Source organism: Perognathus longimembris, chromosome 18 (assembly GCF_023159225.1).
Source record: "Perognathus longimembris pacificus isolate PPM17 chromosome 18, ASM2315922v1, whole genome shotgun sequence".
Classification (NCBI taxonomy): Eukaryota; Metazoa; Chordata; class Mammalia; order Rodentia; family Heteromyidae; genus Perognathus; species Perognathus longimembris.
Genome location: NC_063178.1, coordinates 14,019,586 through 14,036,592, shown reverse-complemented (window position 1 = coordinate 14,036,592; position 17,007 = coordinate 14,019,586). Strand labels below are relative to the sequence as shown.

At 38.8% G+C, this 17,007-nt stretch overlaps 1 protein-coding gene across 1 annotated transcript in view; it reads left to right on the top strand.

Annotated features, from left to right (window-relative positions):
* The window catches only part of St8sia6 (ST8 alpha-N-acetyl-neuraminide alpha-2,8-sialyltransferase 6), a 102,492-nt gene that overhangs the window by 63,250 nt on the left and 22,235 nt on the right, over positions 1-17,007 (top strand). The window contains exon 4 of the mRNA XM_048367585.1: positions 3,674-3,760. Within this exon, the coding sequence (XP_048223542.1) occupies positions 3,674-3,760 (87 nt within the window). The remainder of the gene's footprint in view (positions 1-3,673; positions 3,761-17,007) is intronic.

The window sequence follows — 17,007 nt, the reverse complement described above, 5'->3', positions numbered from 1 at the left end:
AAGGGTAAGTACTTAGGTGGGGAGGAAACCTGTCTCTGATATTCCACCCATATTAGTCTTCCCCTTTTAAAGAGCAGAGGATAATGCCTCATTTTTAGACTAGACATACAAAACAGTCTTTGAATACAGTATTCTCAGGGAGTACGTAGTTTCAGTATGGTCTTCCAATTGTGAAAATTGCCAGGAGTATCTTTTTCTTATAACAGATGAGTTTAATATAATGGCTTTAAGTATCAGTGACTATAATTATACTCAAAATCCATCTATCCATCTTTCTTATGCAACTACTAGCCTTGAGCAAAAAGAAACCAGTGGGGGCTGGGGATATAGCCTAGTGGCAAGAGTGCCTGCCTCGGATACACGAGGACCTAGGTTCGATTCCCCAGCACCACATATACAGAAAACGGCCAGAAGCGGCGCTGTGGCTCAAGTGGCAGAGTGCTAGCCTTGAGCGGGAAGAAGCCAGGGACAGTGCTCAGGCCCTGAGTCCAAGGCCCAGGACTGGCCAAAAAAAAAAGAAACCAGTGACAGTGCTCAGGCCCTGAGTCCAAGCTCTAGGACTGGCAAAAAGTGAGACAAAGTAAAAAACTATAATAGACTCATGAGCACTTAGTTAAGTCTAAAGCTTTCCTTTGCTATAGGTCTATGGGTTATGAATCCTCTCAGCTTTCATATGGCTGATAAACTGCTATTGTACCTTCACTTTGTTGTTGTTGTTGTTGTTTCTGCTCATAGAGTTCTGGAATGACAGTTTTTGATAAATCCCATTCTGTGTGTTCATGCTATTCCACTGCCTTTCAGCTTCAGTTGTTTCTGATGAGAAGTATGCTGTTGAACTTACCGTTGTCTCTTTGTCCACAATGTACAAATAATTGTTCATTTTATATACATATATATCCATATATACACACACATATATAATGTTTCTGCTCTAATTACTTCTAATATTTTCCTCTGGTGACTGGTTTAATGACTTTGGCTCTCACATCTCTTGTGGTTTTTGTTTATATCTCTTGTCCTTGGGGTTTACAGGGCTTTTCACATCTCTGGATTTATAGTTTTCATTAAATTTGGAAGAAAAATTTCCATCATATTTCTTCTTATTTCTTTGACTCCTTTCTCTTAAACAAATATTAAGCCATTTGAAGTATCTGTCTCACTACTGTCTGATTTTATGTTCATTTTCCATTCCGTGTTTGTCCCTTTGCTTTAAATTTTCAGTGGATTTAGCAAGTTCACTATACATCATACATACATGAGGAATTTAATTTCTTTTTTAGCTAATATGTATCATCTAAATAAACCATTTTTAACTGGAACATTTAATTTCGTGGTAGGATGGCAACTTTCTATGTACCTTATTTTTCCTGTTGCATTTTATCTCAAAATATATTTGCAATTCTCATTGATTTAACTAGAAAATCAATTTGTATTTGTCCCCACTCTCATATCATTAGCCAAGGGTAGTGGCTCATGCTTGTAATATCAACTGCTTGTGAGGAGAGATTGAGAGGATCAAATTTTGTGACACAAACAGGAATAAAGCTAGGGAGACAACATCTCAATGAGCAAGTAGGGTGTAATAGAGTACTAGCTAGATAGGAGGCATAAATAATAGAATCTCAATACCAAGCCCTCTGGGTAAAAATGGAAAACTCTGAATAATAATTAAGGCAACAAAAATAAGCAAATAAGGGGCTGGGGACATGGCCTAGTAGTAAAGTGCTCGCCTTGTATACATGAAGCCCTGGGTTTGATTCCTCAGCACCACATATATAGAAAAGGCCAGAAGTGATGCTGTGGCTCAGAGTGCTAGCCTTGAGCAAAAAGAAGCCAGGGACAGTGCTCAGGCCCTGAGCTCACGTTCCAGGACTGGCAAAAACAAAACAAAAATAAGTAAATAAATAATAAGGAATGGAAACATGGCTTAAGTGCTCTTGTATTACAGGAACAAATCCTTGTTCAAGCCCTATTGCTTGCAAGACAGCAACAGAGGGCTGGGAATATGGCCTATTGGCAAGAGTGCTTGCCTTGTATACATGAAGCCCTGGGTTTGATTCCCCAGCACCACATATATAGAAAACGCCCAGATGTGGCGCTGTGGCTCAAGTGGCAGAGTGCTAGCCTTGAGCAAAAAGAAGTCGCTCAGGCCCTGAGTCCAAGGCCCAGGACTGGCAAAAAAAAAAAAAGCAACAGAGAAAGAGAGAGGGGGACGGAAGGAGGGAAAACAATTATTTTGTTACTTTAGTTTTAGACCTTTACACATATAATGCTTTGATTTGTGTTTTGCCACTATTATGGGCAGATTTAAAATCATACTTTGGGCATAGATAAGGTTTCTATAGACAAGAGAGAATTCACGGTATTCTGTCTCTCTTAGAGAGAACATGTTGAGAAAGCTTTGGGTAGATTTTTATATGTGAGTTTCACAGTGACTTCCAAAGGGTCTTTGGGTCTCTTCCACCATGCAGAGACAGATAACGCTCACTTCAACTAGGAAATACCATGTGTGGATGAGATTGAGAGGTCAGACCCCAGTGCTGCAAGACACTGAGTGTACTAGGACAAGTACTGGGTGCCATGCAGCGATCTAAATTGGTTAGGACTGGAAAGCCTTTATGCTGTAGAACTATTTTTAATCTCTCCCATGCTAACTCTTGGCTTTGCTTCTCTTTGACTGTTTAACAGTCCTTTGAGAGTTTCAGATGTTCTCAGCTGAGCCAGTAGGAATCAAAGGAAAACATTTTTGGGTTTGTGTTGGTTGTTATTGAAGGAAGAGAGGCCCAAAAGGAAGAAAAACTTCTGGGACAAACTGGTTCACTTGGTTGACTTCATAACCCCACCTATATGAAACCTTTTGTTTTTAAGATGAACTTTTCAGAACTTCCATTTTATTGATGTGGATGGTGGAGTAATTTTCCCAGACAAAGCCATTTACTCCCCCTTCCCTGCCCATCCTCTCCAGCACCACACACTCTATTTCAGTGTTGGCCAGTCTTGATCTCTGATGGTTGGCAGCCAATGACCAGGAGGAAATGGATTGAAAGGTAATTTAAGAGTGCTCTTATTCAAAGGGATATTTGCATTTCAAATGAGCACCCTTAAAGATGAAACAGCATTCTAGGCTTTAGGAATTCATAACTTGATGGTAGAATTTCAGCTAGAGGGAAATCTGTGGAGACCACCATGCTGTTCCATGCTTCTATAGATTTTTATGCTGATATGCAGCTCCCTCATCATATCCCAATCTAGGTTTAAAATGGACTGTTCAAAGTTAAGATTTAAGGTAGTTATTTGGGGGGAAACTTTTATCTATAAATACCAAGGTAAGTAGTATGTATTCAATTAACTACATGTTTATGATGCTTTATTTATTTATCAATGAGTTAAGGATAACATACAATGATAAGGTATATACGCAAGGTGGTGCACTGTCACCACTCGTAACACTGGATTTGGTTCATGAGATGGGTGAATCACGTATTCTAAAACCAGCATCATGCAAGTTGTGTGTTCCTAGGTGTTGTGAAATATGTATTTAATTATTTCTACTTGATCTCAAAAATGACGTAGAGGGCTAAATTATGGAAGCGTCCTCTAATAAAACACCGTGTAAGATGTTCATGTTCTAGTTTTTATTGAACTGTTCACAAATTTTCATTTCTCTTTTTAGGTATTCGGAGAGGGATTACCTTCAGATGATCACTAATATACAGAGCTGTCCATGGAGACGACAAGCAGAAGAATATGAGAACTTCAGGTAGGAGGATTTCTCACAAGGGATATGAGTGAAAAATATTTTGTTCACTTGCTTTTTTCCTTAGGAAAATAATAAGAATGTTTTTCTTTTAAGTAGGATGGTCCAGTTTTCCTCTAGCTTTGTAATGGAGTGATAGTGAACAATGTAATGTAAAGAAGAGAGATCAGGGGGCTGGGGATATAGCCTAGTGGCAAGCGTGCCTGCCTCGGATACATGAGGCCCTAGGTTCGATTCTCCAGCACCACATATACAGAAAACGGCCAGAAGCGGCGCTGTGGCTCAAGTGGCAGAGTGCTAGCCTTGAGCGGGAAGAAGCCAGGGACAGTGCTCAGGCCCTGAGTCCAAGGCCCAGGACTGGCAAAAAAAAAAAAAAAAAAAGAAAAAAAAGAAGAGACATCAGGGGGCTGGGGATATAGCCTAGTGGCAAGCGTGCCTGCCTCGGATACACGAGGCCCTAGGTTCGATTTCCCAGCACCACATATACAGAAAACGGCCAGAAGCGGCGCTGTGGCTCAAGTGGCAGAGTGCTAGCCTTGAGCGGGAAGAAGCCAGGGACAGTGCTCAGGCCCTGAGTCCAAGCACCAGGACTGGCCAAAAAAAAAAAAAAAGAGACATCAGATCATTGCTTAACCATTAAAGAGCCATTGACTATGCTTGGAGAATTTGGAGCCCAGTCGCAGATAGAAACCCTTTAATTAAAGCATTAGGCAGCTCAGGTGCATATGTACCCTGGTACTTCCACCTCTCACAAGGCTGGGTCATTTTGTATGCATGCCTGGTCTCCATGGTTCTAGATTGTTTTGTCATCTGCATTCTGATTTTCCCTTGTGCATTCCACTAGGCTTCGACTTGAGCTAAGTTACTTTATTACATGACAACCAGAGATTTGTCTTTGCTTGTTCATAACTTCAAAGCTTACTTTAGGTATTATCTTTAAAACATTATTAATGAGACTGCTTCCTCCTGTTTTTCTGGTTCTTGTTCTGAGGGAAGACTATTGTTCTTTGCATGGTTCCATGGCTCTGCCTGGCCTTCCTTCAGTCAGTCAGTGATGCTGGTGTTAGAGAAACAGTCTCTAATTGTCTGAGAGAGGGTCTGGTCAGCTCTATAGAGTGCAAGAGTGACTTTGTGACTGGATCAAAGCTGGAATTGGATGGCTAGAAAAATACAGGTGTCCTGACTTCTTGTGGGCTGTGACTAAGCATCTTCCTCAGCTGTCATTCCAGGACCAGAGGTTGTGAGAGGGATTTCTGTTGAATGGTTTCATCTCTAGGATACTGTAGGCTACCCAGTCTTGTTCAAGACTACATCTCAGAGATCTTCACAGCAGAGAGATCTGATAGAAAATAATACAGACCGTTGCAATCCAACAAGTAGAAAGAGAGGCTGATTCTGAGAGCTTTTTACATGTGCAGGATATGTAAAACTAAAAAAAAAAAAAGGAAGAAGATGCCACTGGGGTACTGACCTAGGGAGGGTCACTTCAAGATAATGAACTAGAGAGATGAGAAGTGACAGCAACCATCAGGGCAGGGGTGCTGAGTGTCTGCTGTTGGCTGTTAAGTTGATTGAGATCAAGTCTCTTGAAGGAACTATCAACAAAACAAAATAGACTCTCCAGTGATTTGAAGGCATTGGAACTCTGCCAGGGCAGGGAGACTTACAGGACTAAGCTCTAGAGAGAAAGGGAAGTCAGGTGAGGTGAGCCCAGCCTTTGGGGCTGCTTTTTTTTTTTTCTCACCAGACATTCGCTGAATATAAAACATCTGAGAGGCAGGGAAACCAAGCTGAGTTTCCAGCAATCCCTAGAAGAGACCACTCCTCAAAAGGACAGAGCCTGCATTTGAATTATTTCCATCCTCAGTTGGATTTAGGATATCTGCCTTTAGCCAAGATAAGTAACAGACACCAAAGTAAATCCTATCTAGAAGAAGATAATGTTATTCCAGGCCTTCAATTATCTCCACAGGTTTTCTCATACAAAATCAGACTCAAAAAATATTTTTGCTTTCAAGTTTCTTTTTTGTTCTTTTGTTTCCTCCTTTAAAAAATGCAAAATCATTCATCTTTTTTAATCAAAGGCTGTATGAACATCCTGCTACAGATCATGATAGATAGAAGCTACATAGATGGATAATATGTTTTATCTTAGAACCATCTCAGTATAAAAAGTACATCAATAACCATGACAACTTCCTAGTGGCCTATCTAGCCCCTCAGGGACAATTTAAATAAACATCTAGGGCTTTACTATTTATTATTTATTGCCTTTTGAGGGAATAGTCATTGTGTCATTTATTTCTTTACTTGAATATATATATATATATTATAATGTTTACCTTGTGGAAATACATATAAGGTAAAGCATATAAGTCCCACACAGAAATCTGTTCAATTAAATTATAGTAAATTATTTTCTTTCCTAATTTTGTATTAGTATAGCTGGCCAAATTTGAGGACCTTTGCCTATTTATAGAGCTGGTCATATGGAAAAATTTCCCATTATTATAGATGTCAAATAGCTGAATACTTTTGCGTTTTATTTATTTATAGGACTTTATGTCAAATAGGAGAGTAAAATGTCAGCTTTTTAAAGGCAATAATATTGTTCCAGAAGACATTACACAACTCGTGTTCTGAAAAACATAACCAAGTGACTACAGAGTAAATTCACCTGCAGCTCAGTTGAAACTTCCTACAGCAGAAGCCTTGGGATTATCTGAAAATTATGGGGAACCTGTGGTCCAAAGACCTAAAATCTAGGGCTGGGAACATGTTGGTTTCGTGGTAGAGTGCTTGCCTAGCATGAATGAAGTCCTGGATTTGATTCTTCAGTAACACATATATAGAAAAAGGCAGAAGTGACACTGTGGCTCAAGTGGTACAGTGCTAGCCTTGAGCCAAAGAAGCTCAGGAACAGTTTCCAGGCCCTGAGTTCAAGCTCTAGGACTGGCAAAAAAATAAAAATAAAAACTAGATTTGTTGGGAACCAATGGCCATGGCTGTGACCCTAGCTGCTCAGAAGGTCAAGAGCCAGAGGTTCATGATGCAACGACAGCTTAGACAGAAAAGTTTGTGAGACTGTCTCCAAAATAACCAGCAAAAAGACAGGGCAGAGATGTGGCTAGAGTAGTAGAGTACCAGACAAACAAGCAGAGTGAGCTTGAAGCACTGAATTCAAATCCCAATATTGCTGAAGGAAGAACGGAGAGAGGGAGGGAGGGAGAGAGGAGGGAGGGGGAGAGAGAGGGAGGGAGAGAGGGAGGGAGGGAGAGAGGGAGGGAGGGAGGGAGAGAGGAGGGAGGGAGGGAGAGAGAGGGAGGGAGAGGAGAGAGGGAGAGAGAAGGAGGAGGAAGGAAGGAAGGAAGGAAGGAAGGAAGGAAGGAAGGAAGGAAGGAAGGAAGGAAAAGGAAGGGATAGCAAAGAAGATAAAGTTTATTCGGCCATAAATATACTGTTTTAGCATTTGCTATGCAAAATACTGTAGTCTCCCTTAGTTCTTAGAGTAATAGTGATGATGATGATGATGTTGATGATGATGATACACAAAAACTTAAAAAAAAAAAACAACAACCGTTGAGTCAGTGGATGCATGAAAATAAACAAGGGAAATTCAACTTTGCCAACCTCAAGGAATTTCCAGTCTGTAAATATTTTTGAGACACAAGAAATAAAAACATGAATATTTATGACATGATAGATCAATGTCAGATAACAGGGGAGAGAGTTTGTTGAAACATTTAGGTAGAAAGAAGCAAAACTTATGCTGTAGCTTTGAGGATGGATGGAAAGGAAGGAATGAAACTAACTGGGAAAGGTAGGACCAAGAATACTAACCAGCTGAGTGGAATCACAAACTTTCCCTACAGGGTACTTGTGATGAATGTGATAATTGTGACAAATGGGGCAGGGTGTAAAGATGCATAGGGCTCTGATTATTAGAGTGAAATCCACAGGCCTTCTACAGTTACCAGAAATCCCATGGAGATAGTCCTAGCAAGAACCTTACATAATAAGTGGATTGTCTTGGAAAAATGTTCACTCGGAATAATGCCATAGGAACTGGAGTGTTAGGAGGGAGGGAATAGTCTAAAGGAAATAGTTGCAGAAAAATTGTTCCTGTACACATGATCACTCACATCTGTAAATCCAGCTATTTGTGAGGTGTAACTAGGAGAATCATAGTTGAAGGCCAGCTTGGGCAAAAGCATGAGACCCTTTCTAAAAGATAAAGTACAAGGGGTGAGGTTTTGTGATAGAGCAATTTCCCAGAAAGAAAGCATGAGTTACTGAGTTCAATCTCCAGTACCACAAAAAAAGAAAAGGGAAAGGAAGGAAGGGAAGGGAAGGAAGGAAGGAAGGAAGGAAGGAAGGAAGGAAGGAAGGAAGGAAAGATAGGATGGATTCTATCCCCATTTTTTTTTTGCAACTAAAAACTGCCAGTCAACAAAGCTAAAGTGTGTATTTCTGTGCTATTAAAACTTTTCCTTGACTGGCACAGTGGCTCGTTCCTGTAATTCTATCTACTAAGGAGGCTGGTTTCTGAAGATAGCAGTGTGAAGCCAGCTCAGGCAGAAAAATCCAAGAGATAAGATTTTGTCTTCAGTTATGCAGCATAAAGCCAGATGTGGAGGAGTGTTTCAAGTAGTAGAATATCAACTTTGAGAAAAAATAATCTCAAGCAAGCATGCAAGGTCATGAGTTCAAGCCCCAGTTCTTGCACAGAAAATAAATAAAAGAATAATAAAAATAAAATTAATTATTGGTTATCCTATTATAAATGATGTCTCCCAACCACAAGCCAAAACCCAGAATGCTTTGTGGAGAATGTTTCTGCATTTCAGTCTAAGAGGTGGCTGTTTTTCACATCCATCCCTATTGTGTTTTGAACCCAATGCCTAACCATTTGCTTGAGCAGAACACTCAAGTATTTGAAAATCACATTGTAATGCTGAAGTCACACCTAAACATGATCAGGAATGTTTCTCACTCCTTTTCCCTACTTCCTCTACTTTATCTTTTAAAGCTCATTTGTAAAGCTCTAGAAACTTCTGGTAAGCAGGCTTTATCCCATTCCAAGATGTCTGAGCTTCAACAATTAGTCTAACATTCCCTAGGTAACTTACATGGTAATTACTGCATTAGCTTTCTTGAATCGTTTCTTAACTTAGTAGAGCTGTGTTCCTTTGTATAATCAATTACAGAAATAAATGCATACCAAGAAATAGCATTAATTTTTATGTTATTTCCTCTTCTTTTTTCCTCAGAAATATATACATTGTTATTTTGTTTTAAGCTTCTTTGCGATCCTCTAAGACCATCTGATTTCTTCAGACATTCTCATATTGGTGTTAGAATCAAAGAGCCTGAATACTATCAACCACATGTTTACTGAAAACTTAGTTGGAGAACACAGGGCTGTTATTTAAATGCACATGTTAAACTCTTAAGAAAATGAGGTACCTTTCAAATGACTCAGAAAATAGGTATTTTGTGCCTGATTTCTGTACTAACAATTTTATTAGATCTCAAAAGTATCCCCTTAGGTTTGATTTAATTAAAATTTCTTGAAATTAAATCCATTTTCTTCCTTGTATTAAATATTCAAGAAAAGACAACAGTGCTATATTAGTAGATTCATTGATACCTTTACCATAACAGCTAGTACAATGCTTTCATTTTTATTTTATCTGTTTAGAAAAAAAACAGTATTAAAAGGAAACATACACTATATTACACATGTGAATTAAAAATTACATGATTCTTGCATTCAAACAGGGTGTCCTTTAATGTTCTAACTTGGTACCATTACTGTCTTGCAAGAAGTCAGAGCTACAACATTTTTAGTTCTCTATTGAAACATTTCTCCAAAGGCAATATTAGTATTTGTTGCTGTTACAACTTTGCAAAATTACAGTTTTTCATTCAGCCAACACTTAAAGAAGGATATTATGTTCCAGGCATTTTTGTTGTGTTGCTCAGATTTCTCAGAGAGAAGCAAAATCATCTCTATTATATGCATGTCTTTTGATTATAAGAGACCACTTCCATTTTCCTGAGCCTGTATTTTCTTCCTTCCCATTCCCTTGAAATATTTGTTTATGATCATCCAGAGTGACTATGATGACAGCTGAAAGCAATACATATTTTACTTTTTTTCAAATTTGAGAGGATATGCTTACTTTTTGATAGGTGTTTTGGGTCAGTTGTCGGATTGCAGAAGCCTCTTTTCTTCACTTCCGCTGTGGAAAGGCCACTTTTCACTGCTAATGTCCTGTCATATCATTTTCTATTTGTCATGCTATACAGCAGGCTTGTGCATTTAGAAAAGCAACAAAAACCCACACCATGTCATTATTTCTGCCATATTTATTAATAGAAAACTAGCTCTTGCACACTAGGGGCCTGTTCTCCTTAGTCTCAGAATATGAACTTCACTGTAAAAATGTATCAAACTCAAGTGGGATTCACTGGCTTTCTAAATTCTTTTTTTTTTTTTTCTTGGTCATGGGCCTTGAACTCTGGGCCTGCATGCTGTCCCTGAGCTCTTCAGTCCAAGGCTAGTTCTCTACCACTTGATCCACAGTGCCACTTCTGGTTTTCTGGTGGTGAATTAGAGATAAAAGTCTCAGACTTTCCTGCTGAGCTGGCTTTGAACCACCATCCTCAGATCTCAGCCTCCTGAGTACCTGGGGTTACAGGCATAAACCACTGTCACCTGGCTGACTTTCTAAATTCTATTGCAAAACTTACCTCCCAAATTATACTACCTCACATGAACTACATTGTTCTCTGTGCTTGGGGGTGATAAACATCCTTCAAGGCTGTCACGTCTTTCAGATCTTTTCTGTACAACACTGCTTGCTTTGTCTTCACTGCTACACATTGTACACTAGGATGGTATCTCAGGGGACAGATCTGCTGCCGTATGTCAATGGGTCTTCCATGTAGCTCAGGCTGGCCTCAAACTCAATATCCTTCCTGTCTTGGGTCCCAAGTTCAGGGATCACAGACAGCCACAATCTGCCTCAGCTTCTCTTTCTGTGATCAAGTATATTCTTCTGGTTTTTTTTACATCTTTACTTCGGTTTAGTTCTATTCAGAATATGAGCTCCTCTTTCATAAACTTAACATTGCTAGTGCATAAACTAGCCATTCAGGGAGAAACAAAAACCCTGTTCTCTGAGCTTCTCATTGGTTTGGTCCTCATTCAGTCTCTCTTCTTAGACTTGCCTGGAGCCCATGTTGAATTTTGGCACACATAACTGCCAGGTCATAAAGAACTTTGAGCTAAGCCTCAGCAAAATCTCAAAGTATGGGAAATGTTGATGCCTGTGTTTTATGTTTCACATGTATTTGTAAATGCATTGAATATCTGCTGTGTACTAGATTCTTGGGGCTCTTTCATCCTTATTTTCTAGAAATCTTCCTAAGATTGTGCCAGATCTTACCTCCTTCCTTTTCTTACTTCAGTGCGACACCTAGGCATCCCAGGGTTATCATGTCTTATTGGGTTTCCAGATGTTTCCTTCTTCACAATTCCAGCTGTTCTGCAGTGGACTCACTGGCCTCAGTTAGCTGTGAGTTTATTGATGCACCAGCTCTGAAAATAAATGAGGCAAAGGGGGCTGGGAATATGGCCTAGTTGTAAAGTGCTCACGTGTATACATTCCTCAGCATCACATATATGGAAGTGGCGCTGTGGCTCAAGTGATAGAGTGCTAGCCTTGAGCAAAAAGAAGGCAGGGACAGTGCTCAGGCTCTGAGTTCAAGCCCCAGAACTGGCACAAAACAAAACGAAACAGAAATGAGGCAAAAAGAAGTATAAATGTGCTCACTATGTGCCAATCAACATACTTACAACACTGTAAAATTTTTCTTTACATTTAATTTTATCGTCAAGGTGATATACAGAGGGGTTACTCATACATTCCTAAGGTAATGAGTTTATTTCTTCTCGAACATTGTTACCCCTCCCTTGTTTTTCTCCCACTTTTTTTCCATCCCAGCCCCTCCCCACAAGTGATAAAGTTCCAACATATTTTCTTTGTGAGTATCGCTGTTTAGTTGGTTCACCCTTTGTTCTTTGTCTCACCATTTTTGTTGTTCCCCTTCCCTTCAGATAAACATATATACAATACACAGGGTACCAAAATCGAATACAGTGACAAGGGATATACCATAGGAAACAAACAAAAAAAAGAAAGAAAAAATAAATAACTTCACATAGTACATTAAAAAACAACAATAGCAAAGAAAAACCTCTTGTTTCCATATCTTTGAGTATCTTTCACGTAGCATCATCTTATATGGTCATGGTCCATAGCTGTTGAACTATTGTGATCCTCTACTAGGACTAAAAATTAGTTTCTAGTATGTTCAGAATTGTTATGCAACTATTACTATTAATTCCATAATATTTTCATTAGCCCCAAAATAAATTCATTCCATTAGCAACAATTTCTCCTTCCCCTAGTCCTGAGAACTTCCTTTCTGAATATAGATTTGGCTGTGCTGGAAATTTCAAATGTATTTGGTAAAACATGGCTTTTATCCATTGACTTCTGCCACTTGTCCTGGTATTTTTCAATATCCATCCATTAGTATCTATATCAGTACTGCATTCCTTCATCTTGCCAAATAATGTCCCCTTGTGTTGATATAACTTGTTCTGTTTACCACTCATTAACTGGTAAATGTTTGGCTTGCTTGGACTTTTGGTCATTATGGATAATGCTTTCATATGAACATCTGTATTTGTTTGTGAACACATGCTTTCATTTGTCTTGGCATATACCTAAGGGTAGAATTATGATAACTTGAGACCTATCACATTGAGGAACTGCCAAACTACTTTCCAAAGTGGCTACCCTATTTTACAATCCTGACCATGTGTATAAACGTTCTAATGTCTCTATCTACTCAGTAACATTTGTTATTGTCCCTTTAAAAATGTTTGTACTCGGGGTTGGGAATATGGTCTAGTGGTAGAGTGCTTGCCTTTTGCATGAAGCCCTGGGTTCGATTCCTCAGCACCACATATATAGAAAAGGCCAGAAGTGGCGCTGTGGCTCAAGTGGCAGAGTGCTAGCCTTGAGCAAAAAAAAAGGAGCCAGCGACAGTGCTCAGGTCCTGAGTTCAAGCTTCAGAACTGGCAAAACAAAACAAAACAAAACAAAACAAAAATGTTTGTACTCCTAATAGGAATGAAATAATATCCTATTATGGGTTTGATTTGTATGGTTTAGTCATTAATGGTGCTGAGTAGCTTCTCATTAGTTTAACAGCCATTTTATATCTTTGTTGTAGAATGTCTATTCCAATCCTTCACTCATTTTAAAATTGGACTGGCATATTATTGTTGAGTTGTAAATGTTCTTTGTGTATTTTAGACACAAGTTCCTTACCTGATACATAATTTGCAAATATTTTCTCCTATTCTTTCTAAATTTATTTTTATTAGTGTGCATAAATTTTACCATCATGTTTTCTTTCTATCATTCTCTAACTTACTTTTTTACTTTCGTATTAGATTTAATAGTAGTACTGAGGTTTGAACTCAGGGCCAAACACTTGCTAGGCTAGTGCTTTATCACTTGATTTACACCTCCAGTTCCAATTTTTTACTTTCTTGTCCATGTCTTTCTAAGCACAAAACTTTAAAATTTTTATGAGTCCAATTTGTCTCTCTTTTGTCACTTGTGTGGTTAATTCTATATCTAAGAAACATACCCTAACCCAAATCATGATATATATACCTGAATTTTTACAATTTTAGCTTTCTTGTTTGGGTCTAAGATCCATTTTTTAAGTTATTGTGTATGCTATAAGAGAGTTCCATTCTGTATCCAGTTGTGCCAGTGCCATTTATCCAAATGACAGTCATTTCTATTGGATTGTCTTGGGAGCTTAGAAAAAATTGATTTACAAAAAAAAAATTGATTTACCATAAATGTGAGCTTTTAATTTGGAACTCTCATTTTCATTGCTCTAACTTTGTACCTTCTACAAAGTTAGAATATTATTAGAGGTGTGTGTGTGTGTGTGTGTGTGTGTGTGTGTGTGTGTGTGTATGCTATTTAGCTATTCACACTTTTTATTTTCTACCCATTTTGAAGGAGCGTTTTCCAAAAGTGTTGATTCTTCCATTCATTTCTCCTCTTCTGGTAGATTGCTTGGCTTTTGCCAATTCCTCCTTTCTGTTCTCCATCTCCTTTGTCTCAGTTCATTTCAGTCCCTCCATACTGATACAGACTGGCAGTCAGCCTGTCATGTAGCACTTCCTCTGTACCTACCCTGCTTCTAGCACTTTGATTCCTTCATCTAGGTCTCTAACAACCTATGCAAATCTAGCCAACAAATATTGGTCATGTTTAGATACGTAATTTATTATGAATCAGTACTTACATGCTCCAGTATTATCCGCTGGGACTGGTTTTGTTATTATGCAAATATTAATTGAAAAATCTCAGAGGAAAAGACTGAAGAAAAACTGGTTAGAAAACAGGAAGAAGAAAATGCCTGAAAATATCTTCAGTCTCCTAAGCATTCGTATCAAGGAGTACTGCAGCAAAGCTCTGGTCATTTGGAGTCCTGTCTTCGCTTTCTCAGTGCCTGGATAATGACTCTAAGGAAGAAGTCTCTGTTGCTCTCTGTCCTTTTCTGGAGAGCATTTCTAAGGTCATCCTCCCATCATGAGTCCCTTAGGTTATGGCAGCAGAAGAGAGGTCAGTTCCTCCTCATGGATATCAAGAGTAATCAATCTAGCACTGGTCATAAGGATACATTTTCATTATGTGTGTGATCATTTCATTCACAAACCTTGTTGCTTCATGATCTATGTGTTTTATAGAGTACAGAATAATGACTGGAAAATTACTTCATACAGAGGAACTAAGGTTCTTTCTAGATTTTTTTCCATTTCATTTTTTTCTTTATCCCTGTATAGGACTTGGGTTTTTTTTTTCCTTAAAGCTAACACTCTACCACTGGAGACACATCTCTAGTTCTGGCTTGTTTTGGTCATTAATTGGAGGTTATGAGTCTTGAGGATTTTTCTGCTTAATTTGGCTTTGAACTATGGTCCTTGTATTTCAGCCTCCTGAATAGCTAGGAATACAGGCATAAGCCACCAATACAAGGCTGGAAATAACTTTACTATTAAATTTGGTGTCCTCTGTGAGTGAATGAATTCTCACAAGAACATCCTTATAAAGAATTTATTGTTATTTTTTCTTCGTTTCTTTACTGTTAAAGTGATGTAAAGAGCAGTTACAGTTTCATACGTAAGGCAGTGTGTACATTTCTTATCCAACTTGTTACCTCCTCCCTCATTTCCCCCCCACACCTTTCCCCCTTTCTCTTATTTTAAGTAGTTGTGCGAAGGGGTTACAATTCCATGAGTCATGTTAAGAGTACAATGCTTCTTGGTCAGTCATCCCTTCCTTTATTCTGCCCCATTTTCCCTTCCCATCCATACTCTCAAGAACATCTTAAAGGCACTGTATTAACTTGTTGTCTATCTGTGGCACTATTATTATTTACTAAGTCTACTTCTGGCTATTCACTGACAAAATGAAGATATTTACTTTTGTATTATTATTATTATTATTATTTTGCCAGTCATGGGGCTTGGACTCAGGGCCTGATCACTGTCTCTGGCTTCTTTTTGTTCAAGGCTAGCATTCTGCCTCTTGAGCCATAGAACCACTTGGCCTTTTCTGTTTATGTGGTACTGAGGAATCGAACTCAGGGCTTCATGAACACTAGGCAATCACTCTACCACTAAGCCACATTCTCAGCCCTTTGCACATTTTTATAAATATTCACCATCCAATAGTCTCAGCACAGAGTCTGTTGTATGTTAGTGTCTCATTATATGATGACTACTATTTCCAGTTTAATATCATATGCCAACTTTCAATTCATAGTTAACTAAAACTCTTAGCATTTATAATCAACTTTTTAAGTCCCTAATGTAGCAATGAATTGAAAACTGTTATAGTTCCAACCTTCTGCTTGGGGAGAAGTATAAATGTATATATGCCCTAGTTTTCCCTTTGTGATTATTTCATATGGATTATACTATGCAATTGGTAGGAACACACTTCCTATTCAATCTGTTCTGTTTGAACTTTCTTTGATCTTTTCATGATAGAAAATAGGTCACACAGAGCAGCAAATATGAAGCTTCAACTTCCTAAGATATAGTCCCCCAGCATGTTAGTTTCAGTAGAAAAGAACTTACCTTTATATGAACAGTCTATGGCTGGTCCTGTGTATCCTGAGGTCTCAACAAAAATGATGATGCTGGGGCTGGGAATGTGGCCTAGTGGTAAAGTGCCTGGGTTTGATTCCTCAGCACCACATATATAGAAAAAACCGGAAGTGGCGCTGTGGCTTAAGTGGTAGAATGCTAGCCTTAAGCAAAAAAAAAAAAAGAAGAAGAAGAAGAAGAAGAAGCCAGTGACATTGCTCAGGCCCTGAATTCAAGCCCCAGGACTGGCAAAAAACAAAACAAGCAAAAAACAAAACAAGCAAAAACATTGATGATCCTGGCTTCTCCAAAAATTAACCATCCCAAGAATAAGCAGAACTTAGAGTGTCACATCCCAGATATTTTTAGCCTACAATTGAGACTATATAAGGGCTGACAAATTCAAGGAGTAAATGGAGGCTTCATATTTGGGTTTCTCTTGGGCACAGCCTGAAGACAGAGATGAAAAGTCACAATCTGGAAGAAAGCCAGAAGCAAAAAACCAAGAAAATAGATAGGTACCCAGTTCCCAAAGGCCAGGCACCAAAAAGAGAAGATGAGTTTTTGTGTGAAACCACAGAAAGCAGAAGATGCTAAATTAGGAAGCCTTAAGACATAGAAGCATTCCCATGAGATGAGAACTGGCATTCTAGCAGGAATTGAACCATTTGTGTGTGAACCAGGCTCCCTGAATTACCATGAATTACCATTGCCTCTATCTCCCTCAGCGCCAGATGTCAGCACCCAGCCATAGCTATGGGTGGGAATGTCCCAGCCTCATATGACATGAGAAATCATTTGGTCTGTGACAGGAAAGGCATGAATATGTCTTATATGCTTCTACTCAGCTTCCTGTGGCCATCTACCTATGGTCACAATTTTGTATGGCCTGAGAATGAGTTTGTAAATATCCAAATGGCTCCTGGCAGAAAGAATAATGGTTCCTTGTTTCTGGGTGAGGCCCTTTGAGATATGTGTGCATTGCTTTCCA